The following is a 15,637-nucleotide window of genomic DNA, read 5'->3' as shown; positions in this document are numbered from 1 at the left end:
TTTGGGCATTTGATATTCTGAGAAGGTTGGGTGACCATTCATGTGAAGCAACCATGTTCACCCAGCTTTTCTAGAGGCAGAACTGAAACAGAGGAATAAAAGGGTAGATGACAAGATCTCATGTAGAAAGGTTATATATAACCCCATTCCCATTGTCTGGTACATATCAGTATCCACAATGCAGACCATGCAACTGCTGTGGGGCCTGTGGGGGTTGCTGCAGGCAGCCTGAATCCTGTAGTGTATCTCTATGGCTGTGAGATGCTAACCAGAAGAGTTGTAGTGAGTACATGTGCCTCAGGGGCCCTCTCTGTAATCTGGGGTTTAATACTTGTAAATGGTCAATGTCACTTTAACAACTTCTCCCTATGTGATAGTCTAGCTGATTCCTAACTTTTCTGCAAATCGTTTCATTTATAAAAAAAAATGTATCCTCACCCCAAAATGTATCCCTACCCCAGAAAAAGAGTTTTAAAGTTTTGGACACTAGGTGTCTCCCTATTTTGAAATCCTCCGTCCACAGCCTGTTGTTCAGGAAAATCTGTCTCTGGCAGTGCTTAGTTTAGCCTGAGAAAGTGTGGGCTGTAATGTGGGATGATCCACAATGTTTCTCAAAGGTAAATCAAGGCTTCCTTCTCATCTCTCAACAACCATAAAGCTATAAAGTGCTTCAGTATAATAACCGCCATACCAGTAGCAGATCAGTGCTTAGTGTAACCCTTTTTGTTGCTGTGATGCTGATGCTGTTGTTTTATTTTCACCCACATCCCATCTAGTGCTGTACTGTGTAAATCATCTCCCAGCACATTGCAGGCCTGTTCAGTCCACTGTACTTTCCCCAGCACTATGTCATGGCAGAGCAGAGAGCAGTATGTGCTTTGACTGGCCAGAGAGGTAAGGGAAAGGAGGTCCATGGTTATGTACTACTGGCATATGGCCTAGCTCTGGTATGCCATAAGATATCAATTTAAAAGTAGATACTGTCCGATCCTTCCTCTGAAATGTGAAATGAAAAATTGGCGAACCAGGCGGGATGAATATGGCGAACCATGTGGAATGAATATGGCGAACCATGCGGGATGAATATGGCGAACCATACACCGCTTATCTCTCCAAGAACAAAGGGATTGTGCATGTTAGAATCAGGCGTGGACACACTTATGTAATGTACACTGGTGGGGCAGTTCTCCTCCAGTATATAAGTGTTACACTAGGGAGTTTAGTGCCATTTCTTCCATTGACCTCCGTGATGATTGTGGTTGGCCGCTGTCACTTACCTGCGAATGACTTACCTATGAATGACTGCGGTGTTATAGGACGCCTTCCTGTGTATAACAAAGGAGCAATTCTTTCCACACAAAGTATGACTACCCCCACCCCCCCCCGACACACACACACACCTGCCTGACACTATATGTATACTATATATACACAATCATCGTCATGACCTCTGAACTTATTATATAAGTCGCTCCCCCTTCCAGGCTGCGTATACAGGGGTAACTCTGACCTGATGGCCTAATCATTATTATTTTTAGTTTTTTTTTCTTCTATCATGCACAACTATGAACTGGACAACAATACATTTGTCCAGTAAGGTCATGAATTCTCACAGCAGCACATAGTATGTAAGGAGTGCTGAATCTATAGAAGGTAGCCTGTATGCTGCAGATTGTGGATTGCGGACCGCTCCTATATGCGTTGCATTGTCCAGCACTCCGAGCTGCTGCGGTCTCCTGATTTTCCATAGGATGACTCCTAACAGGAGATGACACATTCACTTTCCACTATGTTATTCACAGATCACTGAGGAACATGTCTAAAATTCCTGCGGCCGTTAAAATTCCTCGAATTTCTGCGTGTAGATTCAACGCCATCTAGTGGCTAGAAGTGGAGTTGACTTACAGCAATTTTCAATAAACGCTAAACATCATAAGAGAATCAATATAGCGCTGCTCCTCTCTTATAACACCAGTGCCCTTAGCTGCAGGAATCTCCAATAATGATAATGATAATAGAAGTTTTACTCACTAATTGTGCCATTTCGTGAACTTATGTACATGCTCTTAGCCTTAAAAGGGGTTTCCTGTTTAAAAAGACTCTTTTCAATGACCCCCATTAGGGAACTCCTAATCAGCAAGCGTGTCTCTCAGTGTGGAGGACCCAGCATGTCCATGTATATTACATGGACAGTCCATTGATTTCAGTAGACATTGTGTAATACTTCATCTCTCCTGTGGTGGCAGTGCAGAGGAATGGGATTCTTTCTGCCAAGTCTCTCCACTGCCCTCTCTCTGTGGTGAGTGTATTACTGGTGTCTATTGCTTACAAAATAATGTAAAATGAAAATACCTTTTAGGGATCTTAGCACTATTCTTTTTAATATGTTTATAAGTAACATCGGAGAAGGTTTGGTAGGTAAGGATAGTGACATAGGAGAAGGATAAGGTAAGGATAGTGACATAGAAGGTTTGGTAGGTAAGGATAGTGACATAGGAGAAGGTTTGGTAGGTAAGGATAGTGACATAGGAGAAGGTTTGGTGGGTAAGGATAGTGATATAGGAGAAGGTTTGGTGGGTAAGGATAGTGACATAGGAGGAGGTTTGGTAGGTAAGGATAGTGACATAGGAGAAGGTTCGGTAGGTAAGGATAGTGACATAGGAGAAGGTTTGGTAGGTAAGGATAGTGACATAGGAGAAGGATTGGTAGGTAAGGATAGTGATATAGGGGAAGGTTTGGTAGGTAAGGATAGTGATATAGGAGAAGGTTTGGTAGGTAAGGATAGTGACATAGGAGAAGGTTTGGTAGGTAAGGATAGTGATATAGGAGAAGGTTTGGTAGGTAAGGATAGTGACATAGGAGAAGGTTGGGTGGATAAGGATAGGGACATAGGAGAAGGTTTGGTAGGTAAGGATAGTGATATAGGAGAAGGGTTGGTAGGTAAGGATAGTGACATAGGAGAAGGTTCGGTAGGTAAGGATAGTGACATAGGAGAAGGTTTGGTAGGTAAGGATAGTGACATAGGAGAAGGTTTGGTAGGTAAGGATAGTGATATAGGAGAAGGTTTGGTAGGTAAGGATAGTGACATAGGAGAATGTTTTGTAGGTAAGGATAGTGACATAGGAGAAGGTTTGGTAGGTAAGGATAGTGACATAGGAGAAGGTTTGGTAGGTAAGGATAGTGACATAGGAGAAGGTTTGGTAGGTAAGGATAGTGATATAGGAGAAGGTTTGGTAGGTAAGGATAGTCACAGGAGAAAGTTTGGTAGGTAAAGATAGTGACATAGGAGAAGGTTTGGTAGGTAAGGATAGTGACATAGGAGAAGGTTTGGTAGGTAAGGATAGTGACATAGGAGAAGGTTTGGTAGGTAAGGATAGTGACATAGGAGAAGGTTTGGTAGGTAAGGATAGTGACATAGGAGAAGGTTTGGTAGGTAAGGATAGTCACAGGAGAAGGTTTGGTAGGTAAGGATAGTGACATAGGAGAAGGTTTGGTAGGTAAGGATAGTCACAGGAGAAGGTTTGGTAGGTAAGGTTACTGACATAGGAGAAGGGTTGGTAGGTAAGGATATTGACATAAGAGAAGGTTTGGTAGGGAAGGATAGTGACATAGGAGAAGGTTTGGTAGGTAAGGATAGTGACATAGGAGAAGGTTTGGTTGGGACACTCTCTTGGCATTGTTGTCACTTTCTTCTTCCTCCTCTTAGGTCACTTTCTCAGTATTATCCGGTAGTATTGTTTGGTCACTTTCTTAGTAGTACTGTATACGGTAGTGTGGTTTGGTCACCTTCTTAGTATTATACGGTAGAATTGTTAGGTTACTCCCTTAGTATTATACGATAGAATTGTTAGGTCACTTGCTTATTATTATACGGTAGTATTGTTAGGTCACTTGCTTATTATTATACGGTAGTATTGTTTGGTCACTTTAGTATTATACAATAGTATTGTTTGGTCACTCTCTTAGTATTATCCAGTAGTATTGCTTGGTCACTTTCTTAGTATTATACAGTAGTATTGTTTGCTCACTCTCTTAGTATTATACGGTAGTATTGTTTGGTCACTTTCTTAGTATTATATGGTAGTGTTGTTCGGTCACCTTCTTAGTATTATACATAGTATTGTTAGGTCACTTGCTTAGTATTGTTTGGTCACTTTCTTGGTAGTATTGTTAGGTCACTTGCTTATTATACAGTAGTATTGTTAGGTCACTATCTTAGTATTATACGGTAGTATTGTTAGGTCATTTTCTTAGTATTATACATTAGTATTGTTCAGTCACCTTCTTAGTATTATACAGTAGGATTGTACAGTCACTTTCTTAGTATTATACGGTAGTATTGTTAGGTCACTTTCTTATTATATGGTAGCATTGTTAGGTTACTTTCTTAGTATTATACGGTAGTATTGTTAGGTGACTTGCTTATTATTATACGGTAGTATTGTTAGGTCACTTTCTTAGTATTATACGGTAGTATTGTTAGGTCACTTTCTTAGTATTAAACGGCAGTATTGTTAGGTCACTTTCTTAGTATTATACGGTAGTATTGTTAGGTTACTTTCTTAGTATTATACGGCAGTATTGTTAGGTCACTTTCTTAGTATCATACAGTAGTATTGTTCAGTCACTTTCTTAGTATTATACAGTAGTATTGTTCAGTCACTTTCTTAGTATTATACGGTAGTATTGTTAGGTCACTTTCTTATTATATGGTAGCATTGTTAGGTTACTTTCTTAGTATTATACGGTAGTATTGTTAGGTGACTTGCTTATTATTATACGGTAGTATTGTTAGGTCACTTTCTTAGTATTATACGGTAGTATTGTTAGGTCACTTTCTTAGTATTAAACGGCAGTATTGTTAGGTCACTTTCTTAGTATTATACGGTAGTATTGTTAGGTTACTTTCTTAGTATTATACGGCAGTATTGTTAGGTCACTTTCTTAGTATTATACGGTAGTATTGTTAGGTTACTTTCTTAGTATTATACGGCAGTATTGTTAGGTCACTTTCTTAGTATCATACAGTAGTATTGTTCAGTCACTTTCTTAGTATTATACAGTAGTATTGTTCAGTCACTTTCTTAGTATTATACAGTAGTATTGTTAGGTTACTCTCTTAGTATTATACGGCAGTATTGTTGGTCACTTTCTTAGTACTGTTCAGTTACCTTAATAGTATTATACAGTAGTATTTTTAGGTTACTCTCTTAGTATTATAAAGTAGCATTGTTAGTTCACTCGCTTAGTATTATACGGCAGTATTGTTGGCCACTTGCTTAGTACTGTTCAGTCACCTTCTTAGTATTATACGGCAGTATTGTTGGCCACTTGCTTAGTACTGTTCAGTCACCTTCTTAGTATTATACAGTAGTATTGTTAGTTCACTCACTTATGCCCCTATTCCACAGGTCGTTTAGAGGAGCAAACGAGCGCTCTCAGCGCTCGCTTGCTCCTCGTTCCCCGCTCGCTGCCACCGCTATTCAACGCGGCTGCAGCGAGCGGGTGAGTGCGGGAGGGGCGGCGGGGAGCTGCGAGGGGGCTGCCCGGGGGATCGCTGATCGTCCGGGCAGCCCATAGGATACAGCAGCATCTGCTGCCGATGCTCCTATTCAACGGAGCGACGGCAGCAGATCGCTGCTATATCAGTCGCTTGTTTTTCAACATGTTGAAAAAGAAGCGACTGCAACGATCAGCCGACATGAACGATGTCGGCTGATCGTTGCACTCTATTCCACCGGACGATTATCGTCCGTATCGGCCGATATCGGCCGAATACGAACGATAATCGTTCCGTGGAATAGGGCCTTTAGTATTATACGGCAGTATTGTTGGCCACTTGCTTAGTATTGTTCAGTCACCTTCTTAGTATTATACAGTAGTATTGTTAGTTCACTTGCTTAGTATTATACGGCAGTATTGTTGGCCACTTGCTTAGTATTGTTCAGTCACCTTCTTAGTATTATACAGTAGTATTGTTAGTTCACTCGCTTAGTATTATACGGCAGTATTGTTGGCCACTTGCTTAGTATTGTTCAGTCACCTTCTTAGTATTATACAGTAGTATTGTTCAGTCACTTTCTTAGTACTGTTCAGTCACTTTCTTACTCTTTGTCTCTTTCCTGTTGATGAGATATCGGCTCGCTATCAGCGTCTTTATGTAAGCGGTGATGTAACTCCTGGTTCCCTCTGAGGTTACATAAGGGTGCGGTATTATTAGGAAATCATTCCAAATTATGATATAACCTGTGTAAACAGACATCGCAGCTTTTCCTATGGTAATCTTATGGGGCACCAGTCCTGGGGCGGGGTGGTGGGGGGTCAGTTGGCAATGAGGGGTGTATTTGTAATGAAAACCTCCAGCTGCTGTCATAGCGGTTTCGGTCCTTTATGAGCACCATGACTCCGGTGTTCTTGCACTTGGAGGTGTCCCAGCTTGCCAGATAACATAGTGAAGATCCCCTTTAAGACAGTCTGTTAGGTATAGAATGCTTGAATATTAAATGCAAGGTAATGATGTGGAGAAGACATTGGGGTGTAACACCAGATCCCAGCAAGATACCAGCCTCCTATCTGCTGGGTTCATAGAGGACACCACGCCCAGTGTGTGCGCCAGATATTATACAGTGATAGAAAACACCCATTATATAACATGATGTAACTCCACCTAACAACTTATGATTCACTACAGCAACTGTACGGGAAGCTATGGCTGTCACAGCATGCTGGGAGTTGTAGTTCTTAAGTAGCCGATGAGCCAACTTTTGCAGACCATCGATTTGGCTTATCATAGCTGATCCATGATGGGCCACCATTGGTTCCAATACCTACCGTTCACACTTCTTCCCAAGTTTTAAAGGTTTCCAGAAGTGAAAGAAACAAGACGACTATACTGTAAAACAATTCATTTCTTTATTTACACAGATCAGGTATGGACAGGTGTAGTGTATGTTCACATAATATGTAGGTGGGGTGAGGGGTATATAGGATCCCGTCTAGCCCCTGTACCCTAAGCAAGATTGGCAACCAAAATAAAGAAGAAAGGTAAGATCACGGGAGGAATATGGGGGTGGGCAGCTACCCTATGGGAAGGGGGGGTCTCAGGAACCCACATGATCCAATCACTGGACAGGGTAGTGGCCGGATATGGCAAGCGAGTGTTTGGCGGAGGTATATGTATAAGCAAGCTAAGGACTGATTGGAGGGGGCAGCTAAATAATTGTCCACATGCCATCCATCATGATGAACACCAGTGGATGGGAGATGCATTGTGCCACCTTCACCCCTGGGCCACCAGACAGCATATTACAACCATGGGGAAGATGGAGGACATAGTGGTGATCTAAGAACACTTCAACATGCAGTTGAGGATGAAGATGATGGGAGCTGAGGAAGAAGAAATTAGTGTCAAGGTGATAAAGGATAAGGAAACACAAAGTTCTGGCCTGAAGAAGCTACTGCCAATAGTCTATGGATCATGGCTTCAATGGAGTGAAGAAGCTACTTCCATGGCTACAAGGCAGGAATAGCTGGTGGAACGTTACAGCAACAGGTCATGCTTTTTTTTGGTACAGCCATCTAGTCCTGGTAACAAAGACCAGTTTTCAACATAGCCATTACCAGACCCCCCCCCCCCCAACCACTTTTGGAAATTTCATATCCACTACTGGATGTGAGTTCATATCTCTTGGGATCAGTTGGAGACCTGGGAAGATAGTATGGTGGCATGAGTTGGTGGCTTCAGAGCAATATGGCAGAAGGAGCTTGAAACAGAAGTTCAACTATGAAATTTTGGAGACCATAGATGTTGGTCAATGTGAGAGAGATGTAGAGACCCGGACATGGTGTGAGAGACCAAGCTGGAGACAGTGTAAGGCTAATGTTTGGTGATGCCACCAATGAAGTTTCTTTTAGGAAGGAAGGTTTGTACATGCCCTTACCCACGCAGGCAATGGCAGAATTGATTAAACACCGGAATAAAGTTGGCCACCATGTCAGCCTTGGCCAGACAGATTATGACACTAGGACTAGAGTGGGATAGTGGAGAATCCCAATTGCAGAAGGTCAAGAGACAAGGACCTGGAGGAAGTAAAAACATTGGTATCTGAGGAAGATTATCAGAAGACGTAAGGTAAAAAATAATCACGAGGTATATAAAATGCACAGACAGAAGATACTAGGACCAGCCAAATGTCTACTGGGCCTGTGTGATGTAGCACCTTTCAGAACAATGGTATATGACCCTTAGGCGATAATTCTATATAATTTACATCTTCGCCTACTTAGAAGGGTCCATGTTCATCTCCCTCACACACACCTTGATATAGAGCTGGTTTGGTTAAAAAAAAGTTAAAAATCCAAAAAGTTGTGGCAACACACAGTACAAGTAACAACCATTGAAATATGGACACGATAAAGGACTGGTATAAATTTCGGTGAATAATTCATAGATCACAGACACACATGACTCTCACAAACGGACATATTTTTCTTCTGACATCATCTGCCAGTAGAGGAGAAGCTGCGGCAATGTTCTGCCATAGTGACGGCATTGAGGTGACAGTAAGGGAGTGACAATGTCAGGAGGACGCTAGGCCTCCACTTATGTACTGGGAGATAGATTGTGAAGAAATTGCATCAGGACGTATCATCAAAAAATTTTGGCAGCGTGACACAAAAAAACACAAAGAGTTTTTTTTTTCTTTCCTTCTTGTTCCAGACAGTATTACATTACGCGTTCTCTCCAACAGAGGAAAAGAGGTCACATCAGTCCATTGTGTAGCTCAACCACCGAACAGCTTCAGTGTCCTTTGGCAAGGGAAGTTATGTCTTTCTAGCACCAGGCTCATGATATCATTGCCTTCTTATGTGGAGCAGCCAACGCGTTGTAGGTAACTAGAGGAAACCAGTTGTGTGGCTTTTGTAATAAGTCTATCAAGTATTTCTGGTTAGTAATATGCACAGATTCATGGCTCATGAGTAGCTTACAGTACTAGTCAGGTCCACTCCGACCCATCACCTGCTCTGAAAAAATTCTCTTCAGCTGGGCCACCTCTGCGGAGAGCGAGGCAAGTTGGGACCTCAGTTCGGTGCTTTCTACACCCTGAGCAGGGGCTCCATCTTGACCTTGGTTTCCCCACCGTCCCCGAGGGCAAGCCATTGGTTGCTGTGGGAACCCTTGGGGCACTTCAGTAGGAAAATTGTTCATATCTCTAGAGACGGGTGCGGCAACATGAGGTACCTCCTCACAGGGAGCACAGGCCTTAAACCTCAACTTGTGTGGGAGGCTTTTATATGTGTCAGGAAGAGTCTCAAGCCTACCTCGAGGATTTTCTACAGTCTCTTGTGGGACAGAACCATAATAATTTATGGTTGACGGTGGCAACGTTTGAACTTCCTGTTCAGGAACTCTGTCTTCAAAGAAAACTGGACTGCCTACACTGGGAGTGGAGAATCCAGAGTCTTCTGAGTGAGGCATCGGAGGAGGAGGATTGGGCGGGGTGCGGTCAAGAAGGCCACACGGTTGTGCATATGTCCCACGAGCTTCTTCACATGGATCTCGTACCAGGCCGAAGCGGAATCGAAGAGCAAGTAACTCGGCTCGTAGCCTTGCATTCTCCTCTAGAAGAGCAATGACGCGACCCTCTAGGGCGAGGTCCCCAGCCCGACGTTTCTCTCTTGAGCGTTTAGCTGCTTCATTGTTCTTCTTCCGTTTGTCCCAGTAATTTTCATCTTTTCTTTCATCTGGAGTGAATTCTCGCCGGCGGCGAAGGTTACAAGCCGATGGTGAGTTAGTTGGTGAAGTAGAAGTACTCCGACGGCCGAGGAGAGAACGAGCAAGAAGGAGGCCGGAACCGGAGAGGAGGGATCCTGGAGATGAGGTGTCTTCAAGAGTGTTCTGTACGGAAGCTGAAGGAGGAGGAGGGGCATAGGGTTCAAGAGTGGGAGGGGCCTGTTGAGGGGACAGATCTTCAGAGGTGGAGCAAGGCATCTGACCATTCATATTAGGGTGAGGGGAGAGGGATGGAGGGGAGAGGTCACTGAGTTGAGCCAGGATTGAGGACAGGTGGAGGTCAAAGAGCAAAGTCCTGTGGAAAACAAGAGAGCGAATCAGTCACAAAGTAAAGGAACATTGGTTTATATTATGATATTTCTGGCAGATATGACATATAGGACATTGTACATATTAATATATGGTCAGCTGTATGTTCTTTATCCTTTATTGCCGTGCCCCCACAGGGAAATCACAGCATTACGATTATTTTTATACAATCTGGAGTCTCCATAAGAACAAGTGACTTTCCAATGGAAAGCCCCTCCACCACCACACCATAGGCCTACAGGTTATATGGAGAGTCCCACAGCTTAAGCCATTTGGTGGATGAAAACCCCAGAGTAAAATAAATGAGATATATCACTGTCGTAAAGTCAATAACGTCACTTCGGATCATGTTCAATGTAACCTCAACCCTGATCTCTGACTCTAGCGTTAAAATACTTGACCAAGATCTAAAAACCAAACCCTAGAGCTAGTCTTTCAAGCCTAACCTTAATACCATGACCCACATCTCCAGCATTAACAACAGAGCTCGATGGTGAACCCTAAACCCCCAATGTTCTCTACCAATATCCTTCACATCTAGACCTCAATCACTGAGATCCCCAAACCTAACCAAAACCCAAACATCCAACCCTCACCTAACACCAAATCCATACCATTACCCCAAGTCTCTAACCTTACCATCTCTACCTCTTATACTTAGACTTCTTTCTCTAACCTTAGATATATAACGCTAATTCTAACTATACCAACCCCAACCCTGACCACTATCCCTAAATCCATCCCCTTACCCTAGATCTGTGACCCACACTCTAGCTCCTACCCCTAAGGGCCTGTTCACACTACGGAATCGGCGTCGAAATTCCGTGTAGACTCGGCACTGAATCCTGCCTGCTATGTGTCTGAATGGGAGGGCTTGCGCGCCTCTCCGCTGAAGGCACCTTTGAGCGGAGAGGCACAGAGAGCGGAGGCTCCCCAATCCTACCATTCAAACAGATAGCAGGCAGTATTCAGTGCCAATTCTGTAGTGTGAACGGGCCCTAATCCCTGATATCGAACCCTAATCCTAACCTTATCTTCGCCTAACGTCGACCTCTGACCTTTAATCAAACCCATTACCCTAGATCAGAGGTAGGGAACCTTAGCTCTCCAGCTGTGACAAAACTACAACTTCCATCATGCCTGGACAGCCAAAGCTTTAGCAGTTTTGTGACAGTAGCTTTGGCTGTCCAGGCATGATGGGAGTTGTAGTTTTGTCACAGCTGGAGAGCCAAGGTTCCCTACCTCTGTCCTAGATTATCCCATCTGTAACTCCAACTCCCATCATCCCCCTCTCTTCAGTTCCTTATTACATACCCAGGCCTTCCAGCCGACCTCAGGCATCTTCTATTCTGTATCTCCTAATAAACAGACAGCCGCTGCGCACTTGTCTTCTGGGACCCAGAGAACACGTTTGGCGCTGGCAATATGTCCGCCGGAGGCAGACGCACACACATTACCATCTACTTATAATCCTGTATGCATTTCTTGGAAAGCAGCAGATTCATGTTATGAAACAGAAAATCAAACCTGGGTGTGTCATCTCTAAAGATACGAGTTATACAGGCAACGTAGACGGCAGACATCACCCGAGAGCAGTCTACGGCTGTCACAGATTAGAGTGTCAGCTCTGCAGCACCCACTACTGTATAGGAAGAAGCTGCTTCTCCTACTATAGAGTGGTCACATTACAGTGTCAGCTCTGTATCCTATTTATCCCTCCCTTTCACTATATAGCGGTCACATTTTAGAGTGACAACATTCATTACTATAGAAGAATCACAGATCAGAGTGTCAGCTCTGCTCTATCCTAATTTCCCTCCTTACTACATAGTAGTCACAGATTAGAGTGCTATCTAGAGTGCCAGCTCCGCAGTATGTTATTCCTCTCCCTTACTATAGAGCAGTCGCATATTAGAGTGTCAACTCTATCATTATAAAGTTTATAGAATAGAGTGTCGGATCTGCAGCACCTTATTCTTCCCTATAGATCAGAGTTTGCACCTTTTAGAGTGCCAGCTCTCACATTACTATATAAGAATCACAGATTAGAGTGCCAGCTCTCACATTACTATATAAGAATCACAGATTAGAGTGCCAGCTCTCACATTACTATATAAGAATCACAGATTAGAGTGCCAGCTCTCACATTACTATATAAGAATCACAGATTAGAGTGCCAGCTCTCACATTACTATATAAGAATCACAGATTAGAGTGCCAGCTCTCACATTACTATATAACAATCACAGATTAGAGTGTCAGCTCTCACATTACTATATAAGAATCACAGATTAGAGTGTCAGCTCTCACATTACTATATAAGAATCACAGATTAGAGTGCCAGCTCTCACATTACTATATAAGAATCACAGATTAGAGTGCCAGCTCTCACATAATTATATAAAAATCACAGATTAGAGTGCCAGCTCTCACATTACTATATAAGAATCACAGATTAGAGTGTCAGCTCTATCATTATAAGAATCACAGATTAGAGTGCCAGCTCTCACATTAATATATAAGAATCACAGATTAGAGTGTCAGCTCTATCATTATAAGAATCACAGATTAGAGTGCCAGCTCTCACATTACTATATAAGAATCACAGATTAGAGTGCCAGCTCTCACATAACTATATAAGAATCACAGATTAGAGTGCCAGCTCTCACATTAATATATAAGAATCACAGATTAGAGTGTCAGCTCTATCATTATAAGAATCACAGATTAGAGTGCCAGCTCTCACATAACTATATAAGAATCACAGATTAGAGTGCCAGCTCTCACATAACTATATAAGAATCACAGATTAGAGTGCCAGCTCTCACATTACTATATAAGAATCACAGATTAGAGTGCCAGCTCTCACATAACTATATAAGAATCACAGATTAGAGTGCCAGCTCTCACATTACTATATAAGAATCACAGATTAGAGTGTCAGCTCTATCATTATAAGAATCACAGATTAGAGTGCCAGCTCTCACAATACTATATAAGAATCACAGATTAGAGTGTTAGCTCTTCCTAATTTCCTTTCTTACTATTAAGCAGTCACAAATTAGAGAGCTAACTTTCTCTTCTCTTAACTTTCTTTTTACTGTATCAGAATAACATACTGGAGTGTCAGCTCCGCAGTATACCATTCTCCTCCCTTACATTTAGCAGTCACCTATTAGAGTGTCTACTCTCTCATAACTATGTAAGAATCACAGAGTGTCAGTCACACACTAGAGCGTCATCTTTACAGTTGCTATGTAAGAATTAGATTAGAGTGTGAGCTCTGCAGCACATACTTCTCCCCTCATACATCACAGTTCCCTGCTGTTAGTGTCAGCTCTACTATTATAACATAAAAGTGTCTGTTATATATTAGAGTGTCAGCTCTACTATTATAACATAAAAGTGTCTGTTATATATTAGAGTGTCAGCTCTACTATTATAACATAAAAGTGTCCGTTATATATTAGAGCATCAGCTCTACTATTATAACATGAGTTTTAGTTATATATTAGAGTGTCAGCTCTACCATTAAAACATAAGAGTGTCAGTTATATATTAGGGTGTCAGCTCTACTATTATAGCATAAGTGTGTCCGTTACATATTAGTGTCAGCTCTACTATTATAACATAAGCGTGTCCGTTATATAATAGAGTGTCAGCTCTACTATTATACCATAAGAATGTCAGTTATATATTAGAGTGTCAGCTCTACTATTATAACATAAGTTATATATTAGAGTGTCAGCTCTCCCATCTACTGTATGAGAATCATAGAGTGTCAGCTCTGCAGCACCTACTTCTCCCCCTATACCTCAGTGAGAGCACCCTGCAGTTGGCGTGTCAGCTCTGCAGCACCTACTTCTCCCCCTATACCTCAGTGAGAGCACCCTGCAGTTGGAGTGTCAGCTCTGCAGCACCTACATCTCCCCCTATACCTCAGTGAGAGCACCCTGCAGTTAGAGTGTCAGCTCTGCAGTGTCCTAATTTCCCCTATTACTATAGAACAGTAACATTTTATTGTTGTCAGCTCTACCAATATAGGGATAATAAATTAGAATGTCAGCTCTGCAGCACTTAATCCCCCCCCCCCCCCCACGAATGGAGTGTCAGCTCTGCAGCCTTGTATTCTCCCCCCACTGATAGAGTGTCAGCTCTGCAGCCCTGTATTCTGTTGGAGTGTCAGCTCTGTAGCCCTGTATTCTCCCCGTTGGAGTATCAGCTCTGCAGCCCTGTATACTCCCCCCCACTGATAGAGTGTCAGCTCTGCAGCCCTGTATTCTCCCCTGTGCAGCCCTGTATTCTCCCCTGTGCAGCCCTGTATTCTCCCCTGTGCAGCCCTGTATTCTCCCCTGTACAGCCCTGTATTCTCCCCTGTACAGCCCTGTATGCAGCCCTGTATTCCCCCCTGTGCAGCCCTGTATTCCCCCCTGTGCAGCCCTGTATTCTCCCCTGTGCAGCCCTGTATTCCCCCCTGTGCAGCCCTGTATTCCCCCCTGTGCAGCCCTGTATTCTCCCCTGTGCAGCCCTGTATTCCCCCCTGTGCAGCCCTGTATTCTCCCCTGTGCAGCCCTGTATTCTCCCCTGTGCAGCCCTGTATTCCCCCCTGTGCAGCCCTGTATTCCCCCCTGTGCAGCCCTGTATTCCCCCCTGTGCAGCCCTGTATTCCCCCCTGTGCAGCCCTGTATTCCCCCGTTGTCCGGTGGCGCCCCCTCCCGGTGTACCTGTGGCAGAGGGTCCCGGAGCAGGCAGCAGCAGGAGCAGGGTGCTTGTTGCAGTCTCCCCGGGTGTCTCATGCTCTGCTGTCTCTCACTATCGCTGTATATACACAGTGTGCGGCTTTCTCTCCCTGCCCTACAGAGTTCAGCTGAGGCTGAGCGTTCACCTTACTTAACCCTAGTGCGTCCTGTGAGAATGTGCCAGCCTCTCCTCCTCCTCCTCCCCAGCCCCTACACATCCCTCCTGCCCCTCTATACTGACACCAGCTGCCCAGGGACATTGCATAACAGCAGGGGGACTACAACTCCCAGCATGGATGGAAGCTGGGGTAAGGGGGACTACAACTCCCATCATGGATGCAAGCTGGGGTAATGGGGACTACAACTCCCAGCATGTGTGAGCAATTGATACCAGGAGACACTCATGTCTTAAAGGGGACTACAACTCCCAGCATGGGCAATGATATATAATGGAAGCTGGGGTAATGGGAATAAAACTCTCAGCATGGGCAAGTATTGCATACCAGGAGACACCCACGTCTAATGTGACTGGGGTAATGGGGACTACAACTCCCAGCATGTGCTAACATTGCATGACAGGAGAAAATGATGTCTAATTTAAGCTGAGGTAATGGAGACTACAACTCCCAGCATGTATGAGCATGGCACAACAGGAGATAACCATGTCTATTGTAAGCTGGAAGCTATGATTATTACATACAGTGGAAACAATCATATCCTATGTAAGCTGGAGCAATGGGGACTACAACTCTCATTATGGATGAACATTGCATAACATGGAAACAATCATATGTAA

General features: G+C 43.5%; 1 protein-coding gene across 1 annotated transcript; it reads right to left on the bottom strand.

Annotated features, from left to right (window-relative positions):
• Positions 1 to 6,892: 6,892 nt before the first annotated feature.
• LOC138769216 (uncharacterized) lies at positions 6,893 to 14,915 on the bottom strand. The gene is made up of 2 exons (XM_069947537.1): positions 14,827 to 14,915; positions 6,893 to 10,088 (listed from the first exon to the last, which is right to left on the bottom strand). Exon 2 carries the CDS (start codon positions 10,001 to 10,003, stop codon positions 8,993 to 8,995), a length of 1,011 nt encoding a protein of 336 aa, XP_069803638.1. The 5' UTR covers positions 10,004 to 10,088; positions 14,827 to 14,915; the 3' UTR covers positions 6,893 to 8,992.
• Between the last annotated feature and the right edge of the window lie 722 nt (positions 14,916 to 15,637).

Source organism: Dendropsophus ebraccatus, chromosome 1 (genome assembly GCF_027789765.1).
Source record: "Dendropsophus ebraccatus isolate aDenEbr1 chromosome 1, aDenEbr1.pat, whole genome shotgun sequence".
NCBI lineage: Eukaryota > Metazoa > Chordata > Amphibia > Anura > Hylidae > Dendropsophus > Dendropsophus ebraccatus.
This window is presented reverse-complemented; position numbering and strand designations above follow the sequence as displayed.

Coding starts and splice junctions, on each gene's coding strand:
- LOC138769216 (XM_069947537.1), bottom strand. CDS start 10,003: ATGAATGGTCAGATGCCTTGCTCCACCTCTGAAGATCTGTCCCCTCAA.